Below are 12,065 nucleotides of genomic sequence, written 5' to 3' on the forward strand. Positions count from 1 at the left end.
TGGGGCAAAAATGGAAATGGGGAAGGGAAAATGGGAAATGGGGATTTACCGCCCCACTCACCTTGTAATGGGGCGGTAAATCCGCCATCCACCATGGTGTAAACGTAGTTTACACCATGGTGGTAAAGTTGGTGCACTTAGCACCTCAGTTGTAATGAGGGCCATAGTATTTTCCAGGTCCCTGAGTATGCGATATTGAAAGATTATGAAGGGCAAGTAGTATGATTTGAAAATGTTGGTGTGTATTGCCTATAGACAGATAAAAGTTATACGGGAAAAGGGCGGGCATGCTCTTAGGCCTGTTAAGGTGAAAGAGTATTCCAATCTGCCAGTATGAAGAAAGATACATGTGTAGTTGCATGGACTCAAATAAAGAAAGTATGAAATTAAGGCATAACAGAATTCACACTTATATCCAGATTGCACACCCTCAGCATTTACCTCACAAAATCTCTTATAGATTGCGCTCTAAAGTTGTGATTGACATTGAGGTTTTAACATCCGCAAGAGGCCTTGTTAAAGGGATATAAGCACTTTACAATGCCTTATGCCATACCATAACACACCATGCCATGCTATCCGTTCAGGATTGAGAAAGGCTTGAGAGCAACACTTTAGTTAAAACATTCATTAACATGCATCTGTGGAGATATTCTGTTACCTTTAATTTCCTATGCTGGCTGCAATATAAAAACAAAAACATATGCCCTTCTGTTGACATGTGAAATGCAATCACCATCTTTTGACTTTTACTCTTATTGTAATTAACAATTCAAATGTTATTTTCATGCACTTTTAAGGGGGTCCATTAGGGGCATAATACAGCACTTCCAATACATTATTCTGTTATAAAAACAATATGTAATATACACAAAAGTTTATATAATATAATAAAGGATGTTTATCTAGTGTATATTGCAATAACATAGAAACTCCTATGAAACACTTCTGTACATGTACGTTATGAATGCCATATCACATCATATCATATCATATATCATATCACAACTCGCTCCTTATGATACCTAGGAGCGCATAGGAGCGCTTCGTCAGTGGATCTGAGAGGGCGACTAGGGCTAGAGATGTGTACGTGTGTATGTTTTAAGGATGGATTATATCACATAAATAGTCCCACCATGAAGTGGCGGTAGGCTGACGACCAGGTGCCGTAATCACTTTACACAAATTGTGTTTTTTCCCCTGGCCATGGCCCATGACTCAAACCCACTGGCCTCTTTAGGAGATATGGTGGCACAGATGTATGGCAAGGTTGTCCTTAAGCTTGAACCACTTGTGTATAGGCGCGTTATAAATGCCATATCATATCATATGCCCACTTAAGTATTGTCGCCAGCATATGATCCATTTAATCCCCTTCACAACCTGGTCAGAATGTCCCTCAAATTCACCCCATTGTAAGAAGCTCACTGCTTCCTGTCAGATCTGATTTCTTGCCTATTATATGTTCTTTTGTGATCAAAAGAGTTTTGTTTCTCCCGTATATAAATAAATAAATAAATTGAAATAATTCATTTTTATGGAGGCTTTTCATTGCTTCAAACATCACTCTACATATGCCTCAACTTCCTTGAAAAATCATGTTTTTCGAGGTTATTATTTGTTTGACTTTTCTTCCATCAGGCATGTTGCCAATCTTTTTTAAGGATTCAGAGACAGATGTTGGATGCTCATTGTTTAGCTATAGAAGGTGGATCCTGACCATGAAGGTTACAGTAAAGAATTCAGACTAGAACGCTTCAGGCTGCAAAAGATATTAATGCTGCCCTTTTCATTTAAAATGCTGTCCTATAAATCGTAAAATGTTAAGAACTAAAACAGGACTAGAGGGACTGCACCATCTTGACATGTGTGAAGATGAAAACTCTGAATAAAAAAACTTCAGTGAGAGAGACGTGGAGGCAACAAAAACTTTCCCAATTTATATTTAAATCATGTTTTTTGTCTTGTCTCTTTTTTATGTATTTTTCGTAAGAAAATATGAGTGCAGTATGTGAACAATTATGTAGAATAAAATATGAGTGCTCTCTTTTATATAACTTCAAAATAAACTATGAACTGCTAAAATGTCTATCCATTAATTCTCGTGAAACACTGTCAAAATTAAACACTATCTTGAACAACGTAGAAAATCATGTATACGAGACAGACTCTTGCATTCAACTCTACTTACCAATGCAATTTTTTCCGTCCGAGGTGAGTTCAAAACCTGAATTGCAGATACACTGGAAACTGCCCTCGGTGTTCACACAGCGGCCATGTTTGCAAAGAATTCCATTCTGAATGCACTCGTCAATATCTTAGAGAAAGGCAGACAACAATGTTATATCAATATGCCGTGCCCTGCTCAAATTAGCTGCAACAATGGGCAAATTAGGCAGATAAGGGCGCACAACAAACGTATACTTTCAAAGCAATTGGAGAAGTAGAATACACAAGCAAGTAGACATGAAAATACATCGTAAGCAAGTGATTACATGAGAAGAACTATGAATTCAATTACAGAAATATATTACTAGCAATAACAATTCGTTTTGAAGAAGGATGTCTTTATATTTGGTGACCTTTGGTGACAGTAAATACACTTCTTCTTGTGCTTTGTATTTTGACTTTTAGCTTACACACACACACACACACACACACACTAGGGTAGACACCTTGAAAAACGTTCGCTCCACAAATATGCAAATAGTTTTATTGCATTATCCGAGCGAGGAAAGTGAGTGGTTGTGTAAGTTCAGTGAGTGAGACAGTGTATTTCTAAGAATCTACATTTAGATATCAAGCACTCTCGAGGCAATCCCTTTCAGACTGGGACGAAGTAGGGCAATGATAGAAGAAGGATGGACCTTTGAATGTGGAAATGAGGTGGCTTTTAGATAACACAACAGCAGCTGCTAGTGGGCAGTAAGTAATATTGAAGGGAATGGGAAGACACAAAAGTCAAATTACCACGCCAGACACATTTCAAAGGCAAATAAAATGTGTTTGCTAAATTTACTGCAGTGGCTTCAACTCAGAACACTTGCTTTTTACCCCACTACCTCGTCGCTACAGTGGAATAGAGGAGAAAAGTAAAAGCAAAGAAATCCATAAAAAAGAAAAAGTAAAGTTGGTGCGAGTGGATCAAGGTTGCGTGGCTTAAGCCCCACCCACCTTCTTAGACATGCCTCTTCCTTTCTGCTCTTAACTCTTAGATTCAAGGGTGTCTCTCGCCCGGGTGTCTGAAGTGAATGGCAGACGAAGAAAAGGCCAATTCTTGTTTGGACCTATTCAGACCGGAAGAACGCCAGCTCAGACAACAGGTAAGCATGCACCAAAATGCATTTTTCCCCCGTCCCCAGACAACACCAACGTCCACAACATCACCCCTAATCTAAGGCATGGACTCAAGGCAGCAACCTTCCCCACATCAGTATCAAGCCCATTAGCACCCCTCACAGTTGAATGTTGGATGTTCGCCAATGTCCGCTCAGCTATCGCCGACCTTGATCTCACCTTCATCACCGAGACCTGGCTGACACCCACATCCTAGACATCCTTGTCCCTGATGGCTACAGCATCCTACAAAGAGACCGGCCAAACAAGACAGGTGGAGGCCTCGCAGTCATCCGCAAGACCTTGTGGCCCTGCACCAGACTTGACATTGACAACATTGGCTCCTTCAAAGTCCTATCCTGGCACTTCCTGCTCTCCCCAATGGACACAGTCACCTTCCATCTCATCTACAGACCACACAAACCCAAAACTGCCATCATTGGACACTACACCAACCTGGTCACCACCATGTATCTCACGCACGCCAACGTCTTCCTAGGCAACTTCAACCTCTCAGGCAGCAAGACCACAAAACCAATAAAGGAAGCTCTTGGTGGCCTTCAACGTCCTCATCCCACATAGAAGACCTTGACAACCTCCACATCACATGGACTGAACTCCCCAAACCTAACTGTGACTCTCTAATGGAAGCACTCAATGCCACCCTCTCAGCCTCCATCAACTGACATGCAACTCTGAATCAATGCACCTGCAAACTGAAACCATCACTACCCTGGTACCACCAAGAACTCAACCTCAGCAAAAGAGTAAACAGGAAACAAAAGAAAACCAGGCGCCGCTCCAAGACCACATCCGACCTCGCACTCATCAAGGAGCTCAGAGAAATCCGCCGACAACTAATCAACACAGCCAAGGCCTCCTACTACCAGAACAACATAGTAGAAGCCGACAACAAAAGAAGAGAACTCTTCAAAGTGATCAAGCACAGCATTAACCCACTACCCAACCATGCCATATCACACTTCATCAGAAAATCCATTGCCATCAACACCTTCTTCATCATAAAAATCAGCAAGATTCGCTAGCACATAAGACACTGGCTCTGCATCCACAGACCTACATCACATCCCTCCTTGTGAAATCTCCACACCCTGGACAACATTCAAGATACTCTCTACTGTGGACCTGGTAGGAACCCTGGCCACCCTCCAAGTCACATTGTATACAGGCAACATCTTTCCAGCATCCATCCTCAATACTCTCCCCACAGAAGCTCGCCTTCCATACCTGGAGATCATCAACAGCTCCCTAACTCAAGGCACCTTCCCATCGACCCTAAAGACAGGACAAACCCTTCCTCTACTGAAGAATCCCACTCGGGATCCCGACAATCTAGGTAACTATCACCCCATCACCCATCTTCCCTTCTTAGGTAAGATCATCGAGAAAGCAGTAGCCGCACAACTGCAGCAACACATCGACACCAACAATCTCCTCCAAACCTACCAATCTGGGTTCAGACCCAGATGCAGCACAGAGATGGCAACCATACAGGTGATCGTTGACCACCAGGAACTCACAGACACCCTACATTGGCGCTTGAGGATCAGCGACCTTGTCCCACGCTGGGTCAAGTCTTACTTTGCCAACCACCAGCAGTTTGTTCAGATAGACACCTCTAGATCGCCAATGTTATCAGTCGCCTGTGGAGTTCCACAGGATTCCGTCCTCTACGCAGTGTGATTTGTTTGTTTAACCAGAAGTCTAATTGTGGGCAACGAAGAAGGTGGCATGTGTCATTTCAGTGTGATCTTCATTGTTTCTCATTCAAATAAATAAAAATATATTTCCTATACCCCGGCCTGGTTCTTGGCTCGCTGTGGTCACAGGGGTGAGATTTGTGTGACTATATATGAGTCTTCAGTAAGGCCAGTGCTAAAATACATAAGCGAGTATTGTGGGGCTCCTTGATTGGGGGTGGGAAGAAACTCCCCAGGTTAAGGATGGTCTCAAGATAACACAACACACCATACAGGACTTTGGAACTCCTGGCCTCAACCATTCAACACACCAGATTGCACACCTAACTCTCCCTTCTGCCCACCTTTAGTCCAGAACTATGCATAAAGTGGCTGTCAAAATGGCAGAAGTGCACTTTCAAGACCACTGTAGATTACATTACATTACTTTGGTGGAGCACAATGCTAACCAGTACCTACTAAACAAACAGTTGTTAAATATTTGAGCTAAAGAACAGACAAGCATAATATATGTGCAAGGTTTATTTTCACTTTCTTCTCTTCTAGTGCTGGGACTATGCCTTTTGCAAATACCGCTCAATCTTTCAACAAACAAAGGACTAAAATATGGGCACGTTATTTTTCATTTTTATTTTCTTAGTTGTGCTTCGTTTGATAAACAAACCTTTACAATACATACATAAAATTCAAATACAATAAATCACTGCATTGATACATATAAGGAAAAGAGAAACACTAATTAATAGCAACACGTCCTGAGTAGTTTTGCCTCTCTAAAATATGAACCTATTCACTACTTAAGACTCCGAAAGAAAATGATATAAAGCTATTATCAGTTACACATTCACACCCCACATCAAACACGCACAAAACATGCCACCTGTAAAGTCAATTTCAGGTGATGTAGAGCCTTTGAAGTGACGATTCCAAATGTGGCATAGCCTGGGGCAAGAAGTAACTAAGTGTCTCAGTGTTTCCACATTGCCAGAGCCTTGGCAAATCCGACAATCAGAGCGCACATCATTATGAGTCTTCCAACAACCAATTTGTTCCAAGGTGAGTAACTGGTTGAGTCGAAAACGCCTAAGTTTTGCGCACATTATTATAGGGAAAAATACACAGATATTTCGATGTCACCTCTCTTCCTTAAGAATTATGCATACCCCTTGTACAAGGTATATGTGTTAATTTGTTCACCAGTGGTAGACCAGTCCAACATAAATAGCTTGCGTTTAGTGGTGCATGGTCAATTGATAAGTAACTCCTCTGAGGAGCAAATAAGATATGCTTCATCTTACATGTAAAAATGTTAATTGAATCAACAAATCTCTCATCAATCATTCTTTTTAAGTCTAGATAGAGAGAGTTTGGAGGAGGGGAGATGATTTTGGCATAACAAGACAATTGTCTCTACTGATGCCTACATTAGAGAGTGGATAACCTAACTCATGTCTTACAATTGCATTGGGTAAAGACATGGAGAGGCCCAATGTCTCTTTCCATATCTGACCCTGGATAACATTTAAATAATGACCCATGTCAATATTGGTTGTGTCGAGGCCCTAGAGCAAAACTGGCTCAATCTTGGCTAAACAGTATCTCAACATCGGTAAAGTTGAAAACTTGCATAATTGGTAATGGACCCTTTTAAGATGAGAAACCAAAGGACACATCTTATCTTTCAAAGAGTCCTTCCATGCCTGAAGGATATTACAGTTGGAAGGATTGTAGTCAAGGTATAGCAAAGAAAGCACTCTGTCCAATCTGCAATTCCCAATTACCCAATACATGGTCTTGGGTTTAGACTTGGACTTGAAAATGAACATTTTTGATTTTTTGTCCATGGACCATTAGATTGTGTGCAGTGGCATAGTGAGGAATAGGTCTAATTTCCTTTGCCAACCAATAGCTGTCTTCTCAAAGAAAACATTATCATCCGCAAAAGCTATCCCATACAGTTTTAGGGGAGCCAGTTTAACAGGAAAGGTGTTGCTATTTTTCCAGAGTTGGTCAATATTACTAATGTAAACGTTAAATAAAACTGGTGCTAAAACACACCCTTGTTTCATGCCCACAGATGTTTCAAAAGATCTAGACAGGGATCCCTCCCCAGTGAGCCTCACCTTGACAGTGGCTTCCGTGGGCAGCAGTGCCATCAACAGAACTAGTTTTAGGGGAACCTTACTGACCAATAACTTTGACCACAACATACATCTGATTACCCAATCAAATGCACTAGACATGTCAATAGATGCCATGTAGCTGGTAACAACTGAACTTTTTTTGGCCGAGGCTTGTAAATGGGCATCAGATTAGTGCTCAATGCCGTCCCCGTTTGTGACCTAAACCCTAACTGGTGTTGCGTAATTATTCCAAGCTGTTTGAGGCTGTTGTTAAGATCTCTCAACAATAGTGAGGACAATATTTTACTAGCTGTATCAAGTAAGGCTATAGCCATGTGTAAGATTCAGGACAGGAGACGGTACTGTGATGCCAAATGATACTTTATTGTCATTAAAGTGTCCTTCAATGGTTGGTTGTTAAACGTATGGACAGTTGCTTCACTGTTAATGTCTTGGAGTTAGGCTACTCCTTTTCAGCCTCCTCCTAGTTACTCAAGCTCGGGTAGGCCCACCAGTCGCTTCCTCTCTGCGCTCCTGGATCAGCTTTCTGAAATGAGCAACAAATGCTGGATTAGTGTTCGTTCTTTTATCCCCTGTAGGTGGCTTGATACTGGACCAATCAGGGAAGGTACATGCCATCCACTTCCTGATTGGTAACGTGAGAGTCTTCCCCCTATATGAGCTGCCATCCAATATCCCACTGGGCCGCTCCCAAGCATTGGGATGCTCCTCCCACCAAGCTCCCGGCACCAGCGTGACCATCGAGTCCATGCTGTGCACGCTCAGACCGTGGGTCTAAACAAGCCCCGCCTCCAGCATACTCTGAGTAGGCAGACGCTTCCCTCCTTCTTCTGAAGGTGTGAGCACGGTCCTGCGCACTGTCTGGGCCACCATCCACTGCCCATGCGCTGCGTCTTCAAACCTCCCAGGTAAGCCTCAGGCCTGATAGGGTTTGTGTCGTGCGTGCAAAGCCTGCAGCCCATCTTTCCCTCTGGTGTTCATGGGGCGGCTGGAGCAAGGGAGAGGTGTCACCCTTGTACGTATACCTCTCCCGCTCCGAGCACAACTCAGCCAGCTGTCCCTGCAGTGTCGGCTCAGAGAGCTGCTCCATACCCTGTCCAAGGGCCGACATCATCCAGGCAGCTTGTCACTGCAATTCCTCCAGTTCGCCCGCACCTGCTCGCTCACATCCCTCGCCCGCACCCGCTCTCTCACATCCCTCACACCATGTTAAAGAGAGACAAAAGAAAAGACGTGCACAATGCTAAACTGTAAAAGCCAAAGCAAATCAGGTTTACTGTCAATTGTGAGACAAAGTATTCTTTTGTAATACATTCAACCTGCTTGTTTCAGGTGCAATTCGCACATCCTGTCTTGTTTTACCTTGTATTTAGAATTGGTGAATGAAAACCTGCATTGGGATTCAAGGAGCACACAGCATGGGGCCCAGAATTGAGAAGGTTAAAAGTTGGGCACAGGGAGGAGGGGGAGGATAAAATGAGGCAACTCGGAGTACACCTGGGCACAGTGAAACATGTAGGAAAGGGGAGGAGATAGAATAGAAGGAGCAGCACAGACACATACACTGAATAGGCACACTCACACGCAGGCACACACGCTTATACACACTGTTCACAGAGGTGCCACCTGCTAGATTGGCATATCTACAGTAACTGGCCCTTTAAGGCACATTACTGCTAATGTGATCGCTGACATTAAGTGGGTAAGGGGCTGACTACAGCTTCAGCTCAAGTGGGGTCAAATGCTTGGCACTAGAATATGCATGGGCCCTCTGTGACTGGTGCCATTCCCTACTTCACATTGCAAGCTCCTAAGCAAACAAAGGACTTGCAAGGTGAGATCATAGGTTGTACAGGTCTGAGGCAAAGTGCCCTTGCATCTCTGCATCCTCAGCTCTTTCAGACTTTGCCCCAAAGTTGTAATGGTAAATATGGTAGGATTGCCTTTAGCCGGAAAAACTGTTTACACAGCAGGACAGAAGGAAATTGCTAAAATGTTCCTCTGTGCAAGACGATTGTTAAATAATTTCCAGAACCATGTAATCCACCAAAAATGTACATTTTAGGGAATGTATAATTCAGTAAAGCATTGTATACTAAGGCAAACTAATACAGGATGAGAGCAATGAGGGGACTCATGCTAACCTTGCAATGTAGTTTATGAGAGGACCAGAGGTAAAATATTCAAATCAATACCAAAATTATGATGGTACATGCAAATACTCCCGTTTGCGGCATTTGAGGCAACATATGTTTCAAAATGTTTATATTTGATCACCTTACAGTCCCAGTAATTTAATGCATCAATGTACAAAAGGAACAGAAAAAAGAGAGAATACAAACTAAATTATTGAAATTAAAATCAAGGGGGAGGAATAATGGGATAGATTAGTGAATGGTAACAAAGCTGGAGGTAGAACTAACTATACATTTTAGTTTTTTTACAAGAAAAAGGTAGAATAATGGGCCTGGCTATCAGTTTGAATTCAGTTCACATGTGTTGAACCCTTGCTCGGTATGATATGTTCATATTGTGTAGGCAGATGGTCTCTGTTCATGGGCAAAAGCTGGCCTCTAACTCCATTTCGTTCGGAGCAGATAACAGTGGCGTATGGTTGAAATAGAGAACTTTAGAAGGTGTACATTTTTGAGAGAGAAGAGATATATTTTCTGTATGTTCCCCATGTGCTTTGGAACCCATTGGCTTATTATTGTTCATAACAAGCTTAAGCGTATCCCTTATCACACTCTCCACCTGCGGCGTCCCTCAAGGCTCTGTCCTCTCGCCATGGCTCTTCAACATCTACCTGGCCCCTCTGTCTCACCTGATCTCCTCCTTCTCTCCACACTTCCAGTGTTTTGCAGACCAAATGCAGCTCTCCTTCAAGCTTTCCTCCACTGCCTCCTCTTCCTCCTCTCGCCTCCCTGACTGCCTGACTGCTATTCAGGCATGGTGTCCTGCCAATGATCTCTGCCTTAATGCCAGTAAGACTGAGATCCTTCGCATTGGGACCCCTGTTCCCTCCTTCCCTCCTACTCTTGCCGCCCTCTATGGGTCCCTTCCCCTCACCATCTTGTGAGGTAAAAAACCTTGGTGCCATCTTTGACTCCTCTCTCTCCCGCTCTCCTCACATCATGGATCTTGCGAAGAAGGCCCACTATCACCTGCACCTCCTCAGATACATTCTCCCTTTCCTCACCTCAAAGTCACCAGAGCTCTGGTCCTCTCTAGGCTGGACTACTGCAATCTTCAATCTTCCGTTATCCCCCTTCAACTAATACAGAATAGGACTGCAAGACCTAGCATTGGCCTCAAGCCTAGGGAAAGCATCTCTCCAGCCCTACAATCTCTCCACTGGATACCAGCTGCTACTAGAATCAAGTTCAAGACACTCTGCATTATCAACAAGGCTTTCTGGGCCTGGTACCCCACTACATCCAACACTCACTCCCTAAATACCTTCCTGTTAGAGCCCTTCGGTCTTCTAGTTCCAGCTCTGTCCAGATCAGATGCATCCCTATGCAGAGTGGGAGGTAGACCTGTCTCCTACGCAGGACTGTCCCTCAAGAATGGACTCTCTGCCCCTCACAGGCTTGAGCCAGATCTCATTAAGTTCAGGAAGCACCTCAAAACCATCCTTTTCTCTTCTTCCTTCTCTCTCCCCATCCCCTGCTAACGCCCCTGTCTGCCGCAGTGACTGGCTGCCTGGTTCCCCTCTAAGTTCTACAGGGTGCCAGGCCCACCTCCGCCCAGTCCACCCTCCTTCCTCGTACTATGCATGTGGACCTTCACCCCCTGCACCCCATGCAATCCCTGGCACTTGCCCACCTGGCCTCCCCTCAGCACTCACCTAACCCCTGTGCCCCCCACCCATCACCACCCCATTTCACTTGCACTATCTGCTCTTCCCCCGCACTCCTCTTCCCACCTCTTGTACTGCACTTGCACGATCCTAATATCACAAGGCATAGAGGGACCGTTATTGTTATCTTTCTGCCTTGTTCCCCCAACCCTCTTTTTGTCTTGTCATGCCTTGAAACACCATTTGTTGTATAGGCGCTCTTCAAATCCCAGTTCAACCAGCAAACATATATGAGGCATTCCATTTATCAACAAGCCATTACTATTCAGTCGTTCCGAAGTGGGCCCTGCCTTAATCTTTACTCTAAAAATCACTCTTAGGTTGTGAATTTAAACCAGTGTACAATGTTGCTAACTTTTGTTTTCAGTGGATCAATGGTTCCCAGTGGAACTCTCCCAATTCACATGCTTGATCCTGAGGTCCTCAAATATTGTCCTGTCATCTTAGTTCCAAAGTCTTTGTTTTCTGGGGCTATGTTTTCTTTATTAAGGCATTCCAGATGACTATCATCGTTTTGGCCCGAGCTTAGCAACAATGAGGTGGACTAGGGTTTATGGACATTCTGTTGCAAAAAGTATGATTTTCTTTATCTTGTACATTGTGTCTTGCATGCTTTGCCTTAGCACCTAGCCACCCAAAGAATGGATACAAATTGCTGCACTGATTTATTTTGTCCAGAAGGCTTTCGGTCTGATCTTGCCATTTCTTGTTGCTGCTCGTAGCCTTCCCTCCGAGCAGTTGGTGTCCATCCTTCAACTGGCTTTCTCGAGATGCATAACAATTTGTTGTTTTGGTGTGTTGGGATGCCATTGTTGGAGTAGTTGTAGAAACTTGGACTTGGGCTTTGTCATACAATTCAGGTGCCCTTTTGCTCACTATGCAAGCAGGCGAAATTGTCATTTTCAGGTGGGGGCTTTAATCTTTATGTGGATACCATGATTTATCATTCTACTCTGTATGGTTCTCTATTTGCTCTGCTACTGTCATGATGTGCCTCTTTCC

At 43.6% G+C, this 12,065-nt stretch overlaps 1 protein-coding gene across 1 annotated transcript in view; it reads right to left on the reverse strand.

Moving 5' to 3' along the window:
* Nucleotides 1-12,065, reverse strand: part of FBN2 (fibrillin 2) — a 1,178,594-nt gene that overhangs the window by 463,931 nt on the left and 702,598 nt on the right. Inside the window, exon 13 of the mRNA XM_069625622.1 lies at nt 2,192-2,317. Within this exon, the coding sequence (XP_069481723.1) occupies nt 2,192-2,317 (126 nt within the window). The remainder of the gene's footprint in view (nt 1-2,191; nt 2,318-12,065) is intronic.

Source organism: Ambystoma mexicanum, chromosome 6p, assembly GCF_040938575.1.
Source record: "Ambystoma mexicanum isolate Mex_15411 chromosome 6p, UKY_AmexF1_1, whole genome shotgun sequence".
NCBI lineage: Eukaryota > Metazoa > Chordata > Amphibia > Caudata > Ambystomatidae > Ambystoma > Ambystoma mexicanum.